At 38.8% G+C, this 18,679-nt stretch overlaps 1 protein-coding gene across 3 annotated transcripts in view; it reads right to left on the bottom strand.

The window, feature by feature from the left end:
* The window catches only part of fry (FRY microtubule binding protein), a 286,727-nt gene that overhangs the window by 219,203 nt on the left and 48,845 nt on the right, over nucleotides 1-18,679 (bottom strand). Inside the window, exon 1 of one of the 3 annotated variants that reach the window (XM_008107921.3) lies at nucleotides 6,375-6,700. The exons of 1 other annotated variant lie outside the window; for it this stretch is intronic. In XM_008107921.3, coding sequence (XP_008106128.1) covers nucleotides 6,375-6,576 — 202 coding nt within the window. In that variant the 5' untranslated portion in view covers nucleotides 6,577-6,700. Of the gene's footprint in view, nucleotides 1-6,374; nucleotides 6,701-18,679 lie in introns of those variants that run through there. One more of the 3 variants, XM_008107919.3, reaches the window with a different exon arrangement.

Below are 18,679 nucleotides of genomic sequence, written 5' to 3'. Positions count from 1 at the left end.
TTTGGGGTTGATTTGTCTGCCCATTTAATTAGAGAATGTTTTCCCATGATTATTGATACCTTGCTGAGGACTTCTGCCATGAAGCTACCTTCCCCATGTAGCCCTCTATTTCGGCCTAGAATTGTTTAGCTCCTTGTTTTTAACATGTGATGTATGTATTGATTGTATGACTGCTTTTCATGTTTGATTTTACAATGTGTAATTTGTCACTGTTTTTATTATTGCTGTGAGCCGCCCCGAGTCCCTTCGGGGAGATGGGGCGGGATATAAGAATAAATTTATTATTATTATTATTATTATTATTATTATTATTATTATTATTATTATTATCTATTACATCTAAGGACCATGCAACACTTCAGCAGAAATTAGGGCCTTGATAGCAATTTGTCTCCTGCAGTTTGTGCCATGATAAATCGAAAACAATCACAGATTTGGCTAGCGTTATCAGCAGATTACGCTATATTATTTAGTATTCCTCCTGAAAACCTGTTAAAACTGAACACCATTAAATTAGAGAAAACATCCAAAAGCAATCTCAGACATGTTTTCTGAAGTGGTATAATTAAAAAAGGATTGTTTTCTTGGTACATTAATATTCAAAGATCAAGCATACATAGGTTGTTAGCAGAAAGCAGCTGTTTGTTTGTTCTGTAGCCTGAAATCATAGTTTCGTACCAAATATGTGTATCCAAGTTCCTTTGAGGACCACGGAAAAGACTGTTTGGAAAGAGAGGAGCAGGATGATATGGGATGGAGCAACATTAGAAGGAGAAAGGTACTTGGACAAAGCCTTCAAAACACATTTTTTGGGAAGAGCTGAAGACTAAATGTTCTTTTTGGTCTCTCTTAAACACATTCTCCTTATTAGGATGCATCAGTTCAGCAACTACATGCTAAAATAAACACGTTGGAAGTAAACGTGTTCAAACTGAAGGCACCTTTTTGGGTGGGCTAATCGATTGTAGCCCACTATGTGAATTGCATGGAGCTGAAGCTACCTAGAGGAAAACAGGCAAGGACAGATGGAAAACCAGAACCAGATAGTCGATGGAAACTGTGTTCTAAGATCCCCATTTCTACACCTTGCCCTTGAGTCTCCAAATCCCTCTGCCTATTTATACTTCTTAAGTGGTTGATAATGGAAGAGAGTAATGCAAAAAAGTGTCTGCATTCATTATTGTCTGTTAAAATGACTCCCAAAGCCTATAAATTTTAAGGAATTAAGCTCTACCTGTTTTTAAATCCCCAGAGGAGTCAGAAGAGAAAGATCATAAGGGCAATGAAGAGCCACAAGAAACATGTTTGGCCCTAGAATCTAAATGGCATTCCAAGCAACATGACAAAAGAACTTGATCTATTTTTATTAGGGTCAGGGCCATAGAAACAGTTCCTCGGCCATCTACTTTAACCGTTTGTAACCATTTAACCATTTCAAAAAAATCTAAAAGAAAAAAAGCTGATACGTAGTTGGTGGGAGGAAGTATTGCTGAGTTTCTTTAAATAACACTCCATTAAACAGTTACTAGATTCATTCTCTTGGTAGCCTTAAGATAAAAGTATGCTTAATTATGAACTACTTCACTATTGTTTCTACACCAATCCCACTGTGATGTTCACCTTGAATTTTAACTCTTCAAGTGGTACCATAAGGAGGTCTGCTTTTACAGGCATTCTCTGAGAAGAAGAATACTTAAGTTTCCGACTAGAATGCGAGCTGTTTCCATTGCAGGGACAGTTTGGTCACACGACACTCTTTAGGTTTCAAGAGGTCAAGAGTATATGACTTTTGCTTGAACCTCTTTATAGTATAGGAAAGATCTGTTAAGTGAAAACAACCTCCACTACCTATCAACGTAACAAAACAGTAATTAATCAAGGATTAATTTTAAAGGGATTATTCAAATAACATAATTATAATTAGCAATATGAAATACAGTTAGCTTGCCACATTTTTTAGGTTAAGTATTTGCAGATTTGATTTTCACTATATAGGCTGCTGTGGTCCTACACCATTTTTACAAGGATTTCAAGAACACTGATGCTGCAGGGAGAAAATCAAACTGATAGAATATGCACTTCCTTGCTCATGAGTAAGTACTGCAGGGGGGAATGGCATGGGAGGAGGACACACCCACATGTTCAATCTCTCGTGCAAGCAAGAGAGGAAGAAAGGGTTGGGAGAGGAAAGGGGAATATGTATTCACTCACTCTTGCTGGCACTTGCGCAGGCTTGAGATGGGAAGAGGGTTGAGCATAAGGGGCATAAGATGGAACGAGGGTTGAGCATGTGTTCACTCACTCATTCATGTGGGATGGGTAATGGGAAGGTAGAAAAGCAAAGTACGTTTGGATTGCTGTGAATTTTCCAGGCTGTCTGGCCATGTTCCAGAAGAATTCTCTCCTGACATTTTGCCCACATCTATGGCAGGCATCCTCAGAGGTTGTGAGGATGCCTTCCATAGATGTGGGCGAAGTATCAGGAAAGAATTCTTCTGGAACATGGCCATACAGTTTGGAAAACTTACAGCAACCCAGTGATTCTGGCCATGAAAAGCCTTCGACAACACAATGTACATTTGCTCACTCACGGGGGGAGGGGGAGATGAGACAGGTGCCCCTTTTGCCCTCCTCCCCTTTTCCACCCCTTCTCCTTCCATCATCTGCCTTAGAAAATGAGTAAGCAAGGAAATGCACATGTAGCTGGACATAGCCACCCCGCCAGTTTGTGCTAAATATTGTTGGGATGGGGGTGAGGGGTTCAGATATTTGCTGTTTTTCCATGGGCCCTTAACCCCTAACCCAGTTCAAAGCAAATATTGTGGATTATCTGCCTGGATATTCTGGGTTATATGTCTGTGTGGAAGGGCCCAGAGACTCAGCCTGTACTTTAGGGCTATTGTTTGAGTTATGAACAAAAATTCAAAACTTGCACCTCACCTTGAGGATAATAGCCATCTGCTCTTTGTGTGCCACATAACACTTTTCTGAAACTATACTATATATTATAAGAACTTCATGCGTAACTATGAACCTACAGGACATACTAACCAACTGATACCATACATTCATTTTGAATGGAATTAATATTAACATTTCCATGTGTAGTACTTCCTGGTTCTTATACAGGTACTAAAGAAATGCTAATGGGCTTAGTTATGCCAAATAAAATAAAACTTGGTAAACAGGAAGTGTGGCATATGTGTTAAGCTTTGTTTCTGTGTTCACTGGAGTAGAAATAAAGAGACGAAGGGGGGAATTAAAGTCACACTTAATGGAGTTGGAAACTTCTGCACTTTCAAGACTCTAATGTGTGCTAATCATATATTTATATGCCTAAGCACATGGAAATTTCCATCTCTATTTTTCAGTTTTTCAGACTACAGATTGGAGTGGTATGGCCTAAATTCCCGTATTAATCCTAATTAGAAAAGTCCCATTGAAACAATAGAAACTGGTTAAATCAATGATTATGCAGGGCTGCAAAAACACCTTTATCAAAATGTATGCTGATTTTAACACTATGGCATTCTAAATCCAAAAATGGCCTCAGATTTGCTCTATAATCTACAGCTTTTTCACAATTTTCTTTGACATTTTAATGTTGTAATATGTGAAATGGGATTAATATTGAAATTAGTTCTGAAATTGTGCAAGCACTGTGTGTGGTACAACATTTTATTTGGGTTTTGCAAATTCAAAAATGCATTAAAAACAGCTACATCATTTTTTTTAAAGCCTTTTTTATTGCAGGCTTCTGTTATGTCATAATTGCATTTGCTGATTCTGTGGATCTATCCTAATTGAAACTAGGAATTAGATGTAGGCAGGTTTGTATGCAATGTTTGCTTATAGGCTCAGGTTCTAATATAGATAGATAGATAGATAGATAGATAGATAGATAGATAGATAGATAGGTAGATAGAGGCACATTTACACATACTGAGTTTGACCAAGGATGAAATCTGAACAGGACAGGCAACAATAATAAAACAGGTATAAAGGCCAAGTGATCAAAGAGACCCTGAAACCAAAGAAATAAAGCGGTATGAAAACAAAGTATAATAAACAAATATTTTTACATAAAAAGAATGAAGACAAAAAACCCACAGACAAATTTAAAAAGCCATTTTGCATGTCATAGTTGGTAGTGTCCTGAATAATAATAATAATAATAATAATCATCATCATCATCATCATCATCATCATCTTTATTTTTATATCCCGCCCCATCTCCCCGAAGGGATTTGGGGCGGCACACAACAGGGACAAGCCCGAAACAACAATACAACATATTTGACAAAAACTTAAAACATTCCAACAATACACAAAATAAAATAATGGACAATACATTAAAATCCAAGCAGATAGAGTAGTTAAAAGTAAACCAGTGGGGACAGGTTTCATAAAGTGCTGTATCATGGAAATAAGTAACAGTGATAAAGAAGAGCTGATTTAGATATTTGAAAATGTTGAGAAAAAATTACCGAGATGATCTGACCAAAAGTACTATAAGAAAAGCACAATTTTTCAGTGTGCAATCCTTTTTTTAAATAAGGGGTTTGGTTTCAGGACTTCCCATTAATACCAAGAATCGTGGATGCTGAAGTCTCATTATCTATAATGCAGTAGTAAAATGGTGTCCCTTAAAACAATGGCAAAATCACTTTGAAATTTTAAAAAAGAAGATTTTCAAGACGTAAATGGTTGAGTCTATGGATTCAGAATCTGTGGATTTGGCGGGACAACTGTTTTATAGCAAACAATGAAGTCAGTTTGTACATCAGCAGTTTACGCTAAAAATGTCAAAATAGTGAGTATTTTAAAAATTGATCTTTCTGCATTTAAAAAAAGACCCCTAACTTCTATACTGCCATATAAAATCCAGATTATCTGCTTTGATCTGGATTATCTGACGTGCAGATTCATATAATCCAGTTCAAAACAGATAATATGGATTATGTGATTTGATAATCTGGAATATATGGCAGTGTAGAAGAGGGCTTGGTGTCCTCTGATGAGCATATCGCCCCTTCTGCCACCAGTTATTTTGAGAACATGCCAAAAATGTAATTTCTGCACTATCATGGATATCCAAATGGGCATTGAAATAAAGTTAACTACAATAAGTAATTAGCTTAGTTTCCACTTTTATCCCACTAACTAATTTAATTAAAAGAAAAAGAAATATCCATCCACATGTGCACATGTGAAACTAATAGAATTTGCTTTCATTGTAAGTTGCCAACGCCTTAAATCAAGAAATAGTTTTCTAAGATATACAGAGAGGCTCGCAGGAACACCTCAGCAAGCAAGAGACCAAAAGTGGCAGGCTAAAACTTGGAACCTCAAGCCATGGCTGATACCAAATGAGAGACTCCCTCTTGGGCACACAGAAGACTGGGTGACTTGGAAGGCGCTGAGAGACTACGTTCTGGCACCATGAGATGCAGAGCCAACCTTAAGAAATGGGGCCACAAAGTGGAGTCCATGACATGCTTCTTAGCAGGGGGTTGGACTGGATGGCCCATGAGGTCTCTTCCAACTCTACTATTCTATGATTCTACATGTGAATGTGGAGAACAGTGAACCACAGACCACCTGTTACAATGCAGCCTGAGTCCTGCCACATACACAATGGAGGACCTTCTTATAGCAACACCAGAGGCACTCCAAGTGGCCCGCTACTGGTCAAAGGACATTTAGTATAATGCCAAGTTTTTAAACTTTGTGTTTTTAAATACATTACAACTGAAACCTCAGTTCACTTCTGACACGATAAACAAAAAAAATGAGTATTTTAAATCAATTTACCATACCTCTATTGACTGAAACCTTTTTAAGAAATTTAAGTCATGATGATTAGACCAAAACAATAATTTCTTGCAAACATTGTCTAGCTTCACAGCATAACAAGAATTTAAAGCATGCATTTGAGCTAATTTCTGAATATGTTTGATCCATAAATACCTTTCACATAGTCCAATGAGGTAGTATAATACTGTAAACAAAAGTACAATCCAGACTTTCTTGCTAAGCCACAGATATGACACCCTGAATTTTCTTTTAAAGACTTTACATGTCAAACACGTACAGCGGTCCCTTCAGTACAATATGAAGACAAAATGATATTTTCAAATGCATTTCCGTATTTTAAAAATAATGTTGAAAGGGGGAAATCAACTTTTGCCATTAGAGTTTTGGGACAGCAGGTCTAATATTCTAGTATACGTATACTATACGTATTCTGCTGTCACAAACTTTTGGACATGCTGCAGGCAGATTTTGTTAAATATTTAACTCAGTCTCCAGTCTTTGCAAACACCAAGACAAATATTAAGGAAGTGTAGGTTTATCTTGTTGACATCTCTTACCTGGAAAGAGAGCTGGCCTTTTCTTAGGGCGTCTTGGGTGAATAGGTTCTAAATTCCTAATATTTCTTTGATACTTTCCTTTGATGTCATTGCTTAGGAGGAGTTCTGATGGTAAGCTACCCCGTCTTGATTTATAATCATTCTGGTATGAATTCAGATTACATTTAGTCCTAGAGTGCAGATTATTATCATCAATTGCCATTGTAGCACAGATGATGCTGATATTCCAAAAGGTATAATAAAAAATGGCTCAAAAATAAGAAAGCTAAGCTTTAAACCAACTCTCTTTTACCGATGTAAAACAATCACCATCCATTTTTGACGTTCTCATGCTTAATCCAGCACTTGCTGGGTGAGTTTAGCAAGTGAATAGGCGTGGGCAAAAACAGGTGTAGAATTACTACAAAGTCCCTCCTTTCAAAAGTCAAAGAGCCCAAAGGAGGAGGTATCACAAAATCATTAAAGCAAACAGAGGCTTATGCATAACTGGAAAGTTTACCTTAACTCATGAACTCCCAATGCTAAGAGGAAAATAACTAGTTTAAATGGGCTTCTGCAATTCCTGTTTGACAGCAATTACTGCTGATTCACTGATGACATACCAAACTAAAACATTTTACTAAAGTATGATATATATACAAATTTACTCAAATCTATACACATAATGGAGCCCCAGTGGTGAAGTGTATTAAAGCACTGAGCTGCTGAACTTGCAGACCGAAAGGTCCCAGGTTCAAATCCCGGGAGCGGAGTGAGCGCCCGCTATTGCTCCAGCTTCTGCCAATCTAGCAGTTCGAAAACATGCCAATGTGAGTAGATCAATAGGTACCGCTCCAGCGGGAAGGTAATGGCGCTCCATGCAGTCATGCCGGCCACATTTATTTATTTATTTATTTATTTCCATCATTTCTATGCCATCCTTCTCACTCGAAGGGACTCAGGGCGGCTCACAATCTGGCAAATTCAATTACCTGACCTTGGAGGGGTCTACAGACAACGCCGGCTCTTAGAAATGGAGATGAGCACCAACTCCCAGAGTCAGACATGACTGGACTTAACGTTAGGGGAAACCTTTACCTTTTTATACACATAATAAAAGTGAAAATATGTATGTATGTGTGTGACTGGGGTGCCCACTTACACAGACAAGCTCCCACTCCCACAAACAGCTATAGCTCCCACTACTCAGGAGATGCCAATGGCCCTCTAATGACATTGCAGGTTATAGGGAGCACCATGAACATGTCCAAGAGCCCTGCCAATGTCCTCCACAACCACCATACTGCCCACCACCCAAGCAAAGGCTTTCATACAGGGACAATGTCATCCTAGATTTTATGTTTCCTCCATCATAGACATCCCTGAGTTTCTTAGTCTTTCCCCTGGTGTAGAATTTGCATGATCCCGCCCACTGCCTCTCTCTTAACCCTTTCCTATTCTGTTCAACTTTGTCTGCATAACAAACAGAGCAGAACTGAGCAGTGGCTAAACATACTGGAAGAGTTTGGGGGACTGACTCCACAGGATGGAAGTTGTAGTTCACCCTGCAGAGCACTGTGACCTCCACTGACAATGGACCTGGACCACATTTGGCACACAGAACCCCCATGACCAATGGAAAATATTAGAGAGGTTTGGGGGGAATTCACCTTGATTTATAGCCATTGTAGGTACTGGGATTTATAGTTCACCTGCAATCAAAAAGCACTATGGACCCCACCAATGATAGCCCAGGACTACGATGCCATAATGTTTAAATGTGAACAAGATTACAGAATCTATTAGTACCAGACTTTCAGACCCACAGTTTGCCAGAGCTTGGTTATAACTAATTAATTAACTCATTAAGTTATTAGCATGTTCAGTTGGATGGTTTTTCTTCTGGCAGATTCAGTAAGATGGCAAGAGGAGAAACAGTAATAGTACAGGGGAATATACATCACAGGACTGCATCACCATGTATGTAGAAGTAAGATCTAGGAAACAGCTGAAGAGTCAAGACAGATTGGGGAGAAGACGAAGAACAATATAAAGGATTCAATGCTAGTATTTAGTGGTTTGAGTGAATTAAGCAAACAGGAGTTTACAGAAAATCAGGCCCATGAAAATCGAAAGACTGGTGTTTCCACACACACTCCCATTGGACTGTAATAATAATAATAATAATAATAATAATAATAATAATAATAATAATAATAATAATAATAATAATAATTTATTTAAATTATTTAAAAATTATTTATTTTTCTATCCTGTTTCCATCTCCCCAAAGGGACTTGGGGAGGCTAACATGGGGCCAAGCCCGAAGACCAAACAGTAAACAGAATAAAATGCATATATAACCAACATCATCATACAAATAAAGTAACCAAAATTAAAACTACAAAATACAAAAAATACAATAGGACAATAAAATACAAAATGATAAAAGCAAAACCACCAATTAAGGCAATTAGATAGATAAAATGAAAGGGTGGTCTGGAACAAAGTATACATTGTAAACACTGTTTGGTCGGGTAAGTAGGTGCTTCTGTGGTATGCACTATAGCTCTCTTTAGTTCTCCTCTTCTATCAATTTTATTCTGGTTCCTATAGCACATAATTGCATGATACACAATACTATATACAGTAGAGTCTCACTTATCCAACACTCACTTATCCAACATTCTGGATTATCCAACACATTTTTGTAGTCAATGTTTTCAATATATCGTGATATTTTGGTGCTAAATTCATAAATACAGTAATTACTACATAGCATTACTGCATATTGAACTACTTTTTCTGCCAAATTTGTTGTCTAACATGATGTTTTGGTGTTTAATTTGTAAAATCATAACCTAATTTGATGTTTAATAGGCTTTTCCTTAATGCCTCCTTATTATCCAACATATTCGCTTATCCAACATTCTGCCGACCCGTTTATGTTGGATAAGTGAGACTCTACTGTATTATTATTATTTAGGATTAGCTGCAATAATTATTTAGGATTAGCTACAATAATTTCCTTTAGCTCAGTCTCAAAAGTGCTGCAAGATATTGTTGCTTGCACAGTAGTAGGCACTATGAATAATTAAGTTAGAAGTACAATTTCTTCCTCTGTTGTCTATCCTCTTCTTATTATATTAATTAATAATGTGTACTGAGTGGAGGCTTGTTTGAGGACTTGTTAGGGTTCTATTGTGTATAGATCTCGATCTTCTACCTGAACTAGCTCTCTATATAGCAGCGGTTCTCAACCTTTTTGAGATGTGATTCCATTTTGTAGAGGCAAAGTGACCCGTAACCCCCATACATTAAAAATAGGCTTTTTAAAGGAGTAAATGAAAACTCATCAAAAATAGATTTTTCAGTATAATATAATTCAAAATAATATTAACTTACGGCATATTAAATGTGATTATTGAAACTGTAACTCATTAACAAGCTTAAAAATTTGCAGTTGGGTTTTCATTAAAGCCAACCTCATTTTATTCTCAACATTTAATCTAGTTCTTGTTTTGGTTTTCAATTGAAGAAGCGTTGAAAATCTGCTCTCACAGAGATATGTAGAAACAAAGGGGATAAAAGTCGAAACATCTTGACCTATGGGTTGGGAGCCACTGCTGTATAGCTTCAGGCCCATTCTCTGGAGTTCAGCATACCGAAGGTTGACTAACCGAGGGAGGGCAACAGGGGTACATATTTTGTGTCTTAAGGGGGAAGTCCAGAGTTCTGTTTCAGTCCCTGTGGAAGATTGCTGAATATTGGTAGCAAAGAAACTACTGTAGTCACCTACGACAGATGTGGCGTTTTGTATTCTTGCTGAAGGATATGGGTAGCTATTTCTGCAGCATGGGCAAACTGGTGGTCTGCTTGGAAGAGCAGGTTCAACAACTTGAGACTCATGTACAGGGCTGGCCCTAGGTAATTTTCAAGTGGAAGCAAACAGTATTTTACCCCCCCCCCCCCAGACCAATGAGTTCCTAAGATGTATATATCAACCCTCTGTTACCAAGAGTAAAATAAATACAAATTAAAACTTTGGAAAACAAGAATCAATACAAAGAAACTAATGGGGGGGGGAACAATAAACATTTTGAGAAAGCAGTGTATTTTTGGGATTGTTGTATTTTTTTCGGGCTGTAGGTTCTTCCCCAGTCTCCAACAGACCTCAGCCTCTGAGGATGGCTGCCATAGATGTGGACGAAATGTCAGGAGAGAATGCCTCTGGAACATGGTCATACAGCACAGAAAATCTACAGCAATCCAATGACTCCTGCCATGAAGGCCTTCGATAACACCGTGTATTTTTTTCCAGACATCTGGACCACACTTGGCACACAGACACAACATGGCCAACTGTGTATACAGATGGGGTTTGGCGGTGATTGTTCTGGGAATCTGGGAATTGTAGTTCACTCTGATCCAGAGAACACTGAACTTAGCTGATAACGTATCTGGACCAAACTTGACATATAGACCCAACATGGCCAACTGTGCATACTGGCAGGATTTGGGGAGTGACAGCCCTGGAAATCTGGGAGTTGTAGTTCACTCTTATCCAGAGAACACTGAACCCAGATGACAACGTATCTGGACCAAACTTGGCACACAGACCCAATATGTTCAACTGTGAATACTGGCAGGCTTTGTGGGTGATTGACCTTGACATCAGAGAGTTATAGTTCACCTGTATTAGAAAACACTGAACCCAGCAAGTGACAGATCTGGATAAAACTTGGCACACAGACCTAACATGGCCAACTGTGAATCCTGGGGGAGTTTTGGGAGGACTGACCCAAGATTTTTGGGAATTGTAGTTCACCCACATCCTTATACATTTTCTCATGGGATCATTCATAAAAAACAAAAAAGACTGAGTTTTAATTCCTAAGACATAGTGTGTGTAATATATGATATTACCTACCGTAACTTCCAAAAAACAAACAATGCCCCTTTCAAATAACCCAGGAATCGCCAGGTATCCAAGCTAGTTTTAAAAAACTGGGAATAAGAGGAGGAGAGGGCAGGCATTAGGACCCCATGGACCTCGGCCGGGGGAAGAGGGAGACACGCAGACACACTCACAGGGCATGAGGGAGTCAAAGGAGGGAAGTGGGAGGAACTGGGCACTGCCGCAGGAGCAAAGGCAAAGGTGGCAGCAGCAAGAGACTCTCTCCCAGGTTTGGGTGGTGCTTTCAGTCTTGAGCATCTGGCTGTTTACCTCTCTGAGACAGAGAGGTAAACTTTTATTTGCCTCTCTCTCTCTCTCTCTCTCTCTCTCTCTCTCTCCCCCGGCGCTGAACCGGGCGCACCTCAACAGCGCCCCTAAGGGATTGGCGCCACCTGCAAATGCATACCTCGCTTATAGCTTCAGCCGCCCCTGCTCATTATTATTATTTATTATTTACAACAATTTTAACCTGCCTTTCTCACTCAAGGGGACTCAAGGTGCCTTACAATTGGCAAAATTCAATGCCCACAAATTCAATAAAAATCAACAACACAATTAAATCAATTAGCAATACATAATAAAAACATTGTAGGTAAAGGTAAAGGTTTCCCCTGACGTTAAGTCCAGCCATGTCTGACTCTGGGGGTAGCTGCTCACGCTACTCCCGGGATTTAAACCTGGGACCTTTCGGTCTGCAAGTTCAGCAGCTCAGCGCTTTAATGCACTTCACCACCGGAGGTCCTCAAAAACATTGTACAAAGCTTAAAAACATGTATCTACTCTTCACCAAAGAAAACAAAATCACATTGCAACCACTGCAAGTCCACATGACATGCAACCATTTTATAGCAGAGGCACTACTCTTGGCCGTTAATCTGGCACAAGAAGAACCGGACTACAATGCAGAACAATGGCTTCAAATTACAGGAGATTCCACCTGAACATTAGGAAGAACTTCCTAACTGTGAGAGCAGTTCAGCAGTGGAACACTCTGACCTGGAGTGTGGTGGAGGCTCCTTCTTTGGAAGCTTTTAAACAGAGGCTGGATGGCCATCTGTCAGGAGTGCTTTGAATGTGATTTTCCTTCTCGACTGGATGGCCCAACTCTATGATTCTAAGAACTTTGTTTACCCACAAGTAGCTCCAGAAATTCCAAGATGCTCTGGTTCTTCTTGATGTGTGGAGAGCTGGATAAGGCTAGATCCAGGGTTATCCAGAGTCCACACATCAAGAAGAACGAGTGCTGTGTTGCCAGCTAGAAGCAACTGCCAGGTACAGCCTTGCTAGCAACATCCCTTCTGGTGATTGCATCCTGTTGTGACCTCAGCATAAATGACACTGCCAGCAAAGCTCTGCCAGGAAGCTGCTTTTGCAGCAGTGGCCCCAATGCAATGCCAGCCAACAAGCCATCTGGACTCCGGAAGAGTTGCCCCGGATGCCGTATCCAGGGATGAAGAAACCAGAGTATTTCAGCTCATGCAAATACAGCCTGAGTTTAACATTATAGAATTATTCTTCAAACGTAATGTTCCAAGCTCTGCTTTTTGTTGTAAAGTGGTTTCTGGTTTTAGATCCAATTGCATAAACTTTTCCCCAGTTGTAAATTTAAGTCAGAATAGCTTTACTGTACACAACAGATGGAGACATCAAAAGTAACTATCTACAAATCCATTCAAGAACCAAATTAATAAAAGCATTAATTGCTTCTCTGATACTGAATCAGCTTCTGACACCAGTTTATTAACGTGATAGATTTGCGTATTAAACCTCTACTATACTTTTAGCCCAATTTTTCATCTACATTTCATGAACATTTGGCAAGAGACAAGAATAGTAAGTCCCATCAGTCCTAGCCAATAGAGGCAATAGTGAAATATTATGAAAGGTATAATCTAACAATGTCTGTCAGATGACAAGTTGTCAATCCATGCTCTACTAAAACAGTGGTGTCAAACTTGTGGCCCTCCAAGTGTTTTGGACTTCCATTCCCAGAATTACTTACCATTAGACAAGCTGGCTACAGCTTTTAGGAGTTGGAGTAGAAAACATCTGGAGAATCACATGTTTGACACCTCTGCGTGCTTAAACTATTCCTATGAAAAAGGCTGCAATGTACAATTCTACCATGTTTTGTTGCATTTGAAAATTGAGCCTTCAGCAAAATGAGCATGCAGGGAAGCTTCACCTTTTCTCGTTGAGTATTGTATTATTTCACCATTGCGTTGGTCCTCTCTTCTTCAACTTTACTGCATAATCAACAAATTCTCTAGATACCCTTAGGCAAGTTCCTGTGTCAGTTAGCTGAAGTGCAGATGGTAAAGTTTCAACAAGCTTTTATTTATGAAGCTAAAACTTGTATAGCAACTACTGCATAACTCTGTACTGTAACTCTGCCTGCGCCGGAGCAATTCCTCTGCTTTTCTACTTCCTCTTTTTTGACTAAATCACTTGACATGCAAGGCTTTTCCATATGATACTGAGGCTGGATCTACATTGCTGTATAATCCAGTTTCTGAATCCGGATTATCTGCTTTGAACTGGATTATATGAGTCTACACTGCCATATAACCCAGTTCAAAACAGATAATCTGGATTCAGGAACTGGATTTTCTAGCAGTGTAGATGGGGCTTTAAAGCTCATTTCTCCACATCACAGGGTTTACTTTTTAAGAGCAAATGATTGTTTCCCAGCTCTGTGGGAGACTCCAAGGAGAAGGGACTGAACCCAAGATTTTCTGCTTATAAACCACATGTCCTTACCACTGAGCGACGGCCCTTTCCCTAGTACTAGAACTTCAAAAGCCAGGCATTCTATAACATACTTTCAAACAGCCATGAACAGTCGCTGAAATGTCTGAGATGAATTGAAGGCCAGAGGAATAATACAGTGGATTTCCTTGCTAACATAATCCAAGTAAATAAATTCTATCAAAATCTACAGGCGTATCTGAAACTCGAGAGTATTAGGCTAACAGTGCAATGAAAAATGTACAAAACTTTTCTCCTGCCCACAAAAAGAACTGTCAACACATAATGGTTCTGACCTTTTCAGGTCTAAAGTAAATTATTATGTTTGACAGCTACTGGCTTCAGGCCAAGTGACACAACCATACTATCCTGATTTAGCAGGGACTGTTCCAATCAATCCTCTGTAATCCCATTTTTTCAACGGTGTTTCAAATGTCTCAGTTTTTTTTCTCCTACTTCCATGTTCCCACTTTGTACTTAGTTTATAGCTTGCTGCAGACTGAGGGCCCTTCCACACGGCCATATAACCCAGAACATCAAGGCAGAAAATTCCACAATTTCTGCTTTGAACTGGTTATCTGAGTCTATACTGCCATATAATCCAGATCAATGTTGATAATATATAGCTGTGTGGAAGAGGCCCCAGAATATGAAGGCAGAAAATCCCACAATATCTGTTTTGAACTGGGTTCACCCTGCAATATATTCCAGTTCAAAGCAGATAATGTGGGATTTTATTCAGCTGTTTGGAAGGGGCCTAAATTCAAAAGTAATTTGCATGCAATGCAGGGGAGAATTAGGGAAGAGGTGGAAGAATCATGTCCTTACCAGGCAAAAGAAAATTGCTGCAGCCTTTCCTAACTCGTCTATTCTTCCTCATTAATAATTTTTTCCATCCATTTTTTCTGATCTTGCTTGATCACACTTGCTTGACCACACTTGAATACACACAACAACAACAGTGCTAATTAACTTGACTATTTCATTGGCCAGAAGCAGGTCCATACTTCCCATTGATTTATGTTAGTTAAAATTTTTCTTATTTTTAAATATTGTATCGTTCTTTCATTGTTGTTGTTGTTGGGGGGGGGGGTGGCACTACAAATAAGACATGTGCAGTGTGCATAGGAATTTGTTTATTTTTTTTCAAATTATAATTCAGCCCCTCAACAGTCTGAATGATTGTGGACTGTCCCTCTGCTTTAAAAGTTTGAGGACCCCTGATTTACAGCATCGTTTTGCAATCTCCTGCCATTGGCCACGTCTGCATCACTAGAAGGAAACCAAAACATATTAATCTCTTTTGTAAAATTATAGGGGTTCACTTTTTAAAATCAAGAATCAAAAAGTAACGCAATGTGTTGTCTGCCATAGATGTGGGCAAAATGTCAGGAGATAATGCTTCTGGAACATGGCCATGCAGCCCGAAAATTCACACCCAAAGGTAACTCATCCTATGGACTGCATTGTTTGAACAGTGATTTGGCATTTCCCTGTGGCCCAGTTTTGGTCATTATTGATACTAACTGGAAACACTGCTTTTGGTCCTATATTAGGAAAAAGGAAAGATTTAAATCAAATAAATAAATAAATAAACAAAGACTAGAATTTGACCCTAAGGTGTCCAACGTGTGTAATGAATGTTTTTACTGGTGCTGCTATTGTGTCTTCTACGTTAGCAGATATTATCTTACACCAACTATATTTCCACAATATTGTCAAAGAGAATAGAAAGCAAGTTTCCAAAACAGTAACTATACCATTCAGTCTACCTAGCAATCGATTTGCTGCAATTACTAGAATTCTATAGCAGAAAAAAAACTACATTAATTCCTGATTATATTGATAATATAGAGAGATCTCCCCCTCCCCAAACCCAGGCTGGATCTACACTGCCATATAATACAGTTTCAGAATGCAACTGAACTGTATTGAAATGGATTATATGAGTCTACATTGCCATTCAATGCAGTTAATCAACATTCTGAAATGGTATTATATGGCAGTGTAGATCCAGCCTCAGTGTTTCTCCATCTGCTTGATATTAAACATAAAAGCACCTGAGAAAAATATATACATTATGCAATTATTTATGTATTTATTTATTATTGAGATCCCGATTTTCCTCTTCCAAAAGAGGCGCAGAGTGGTCAACAATAATAACTGCAACAATGTGTGAAGTAAAACCTAACACATACAAACATTGAAATAGGATTAAAAACTGGTAGTATTAAAAATCAACAATTAAAACCATTAAAAACATTTAAAATACCCTGTTTCCCCCAAAATAAGACCTACCCTGAAAATAAGGTCTACCATGATTTTTCAGCATTTCTGAGGATGCTTGAAATATAATACCTATTTGAAAAATAAGCCCTAGATATAGTTCATTTAAAAAGTCAATTTGTAAAAATAAGACTGCCCCTGAAAACAAGCCCTAACAAATCTTTTGGAACAAAAATATTTAAGATCCTGTCTTATTTTGGGGAAAACAGGGCACATAAAAACACACAGCATCCTCTGCCAAACTGTACATGTTTAGCCAGCTACTGCATGTCACACTTTGTTTGAGAAGACTGCTACAATTCCTATACAAACAATTAATAAATGGGAATATTTTCAAAACAAAAAAGAATTTGTACTATAATGCCAAACTTATAGAGCAAGGCAAAGTAGGACTCAGCAGTGATGGCTGAAATCCAAACTTTTCCTGGTGTTCTTGTCTTAGGGGTAGAATTGCCAGAGAGAGACAACTTTTGTACCCTTCATGGTTGTGTAAAAGAGGGAATTTCAGAAGCTATAACTTGTCACACAACCAGATAATAAGCAACACTTGTTGAAAACTCTTCAAAACTGCTAAAGGGACAGAAGCCCTCTCTGGTCTTCACTCTGGCACCCCAACATAGTTATGAAAAAGCAGCCAATTTGTGAATATAAATGTTTGGAGTATCATGTTTCTTTTTGATAATGAATGTGTAATGAAGCGTTTCATTAGTTGCTTAGTTCAGAGGAGGGCTGCATTGTTTATTTTCTGTGTTGGCTGGCTTTTAAGTTGAAACTAATTATAAGGGAGACAGGAGTCTTTTAGTCAAGCAAAATCAGGAATGGGCAGTGATTAAAATAGGTGGGTTTCTGAAAACCGTACAGACGTTTTTGGCTAGGTGTTGTGTGAACGCTGCCCACTCTAAGTTGGATTGATTATTGAAATGAACCACTTCTATCAGAAACAGACTACATACTGAAGGACCTAGAAAATCCTTATAGAGAACATCTCTCTATTATACAGTATCGAGGTCTTACAGTGCAACTCTACGGGCAACTGTGAAAAGCATCCATCCATCAAGCCAGACCTATAAAATGCCTAGAGAAAACATGTTTTGGTTGTTCACAAGTAAGTGAAACTCTGGATACCTGTTCTACTGATACAGGAGCCGTACTATTGCTTAGTACCTGATCTGGCTGTTACCAATGGTGCTATGGATTTTGAAGAGGCATGAAAAGAGGGCGAAAGGGAGAAATGTGCCAAGATGAAGACACATCAAGCAAACCATTGTTGTGAAAGACCATGTGAATCTGGTCTTTCACAATGAAATAGGTATTCACCATCATTTACAGACCCACTGCCAAGACTATCTCTGGAAGACAATCATACTTGGTCATGAGTGATCACCCAAGATGGTGATTTAGTGTTACATATGTGCTGATTTCACCATCGAGCCGTGGAACTGTCAGCATTTGTAGCATCCTTATTTAGCTGGCATTCCATTATTTGACTGACAGATTTCACATAGAACACATTCCAATTGGCAAAGGAGGGAAGTTCACTTCCGGATACACTCCCTAACAAAACAAGAGGTTGTCATTCTTTTAAAGTTGTCCCAGGCATTGTTTCACAAGCTGAAGTTAATTATATTAATTATGGTAAGCTATGCAACTAATTAAAGAGGGAAAAGGCTTTCCAAACATGTCCTGTTGTCTGTCTGGCTTCACTGCTATTCAACAAGTCTATTCACAAACTCATCATACTGTCATGAAGCTAAAACAGTGAGAACCATTTATTCAAACACCATCTTTTAAAACAATGCAAATATAGCAGGCCCTCCCCTTTTGCAGGGAATGCGGATGCAGGATCCCCGCCAAAGTGAAAAAAATTGAAATGCTATCTTTTTTACCTAAGAGAACATCTGATTATCCAATGTGACTACACACACACACACACACACACACACACACTGTCTGTCTATCTATCTATCTATCTATCTATCTATCTATCTATCTATCTATCTATCTATCCATCCATCCATCTATCCATCCATCCATCCATCCATCCATCTACATCTGTAGTTCTCAGCGTTTTTTTTGACCAGGGCCCACTTTGACCAGGGCCCACTCTCCAACATTAGTACCAAAAGAGTTACGAATTGGTTTTTGGTCAACTTTAGATTTGATCTGGTTATTTGGGGTGCTGATTCAGAAAATTGCATTAGACCACATCAGCTCTAGTTTCTGATACAGAACATATGCCATCCAGTAGTCGCCATATGGTCACCCACAGAAAACCATATTTAATAATCTAGAGTTGATGTGGTCTATCCAATGCAATGGTCAGCTCTGCGGCAAG

The sequence above is a fragment of the Anolis carolinensis genome, chromosome 3 (assembly GCF_035594765.1).
Source record: "Anolis carolinensis isolate JA03-04 chromosome 3, rAnoCar3.1.pri, whole genome shotgun sequence".
NCBI lineage: Eukaryota > Metazoa > Chordata > Lepidosauria > Squamata > Dactyloidae > Anolis > Anolis carolinensis.
This window is presented reverse-complemented; position numbering and strand designations above follow the sequence as displayed.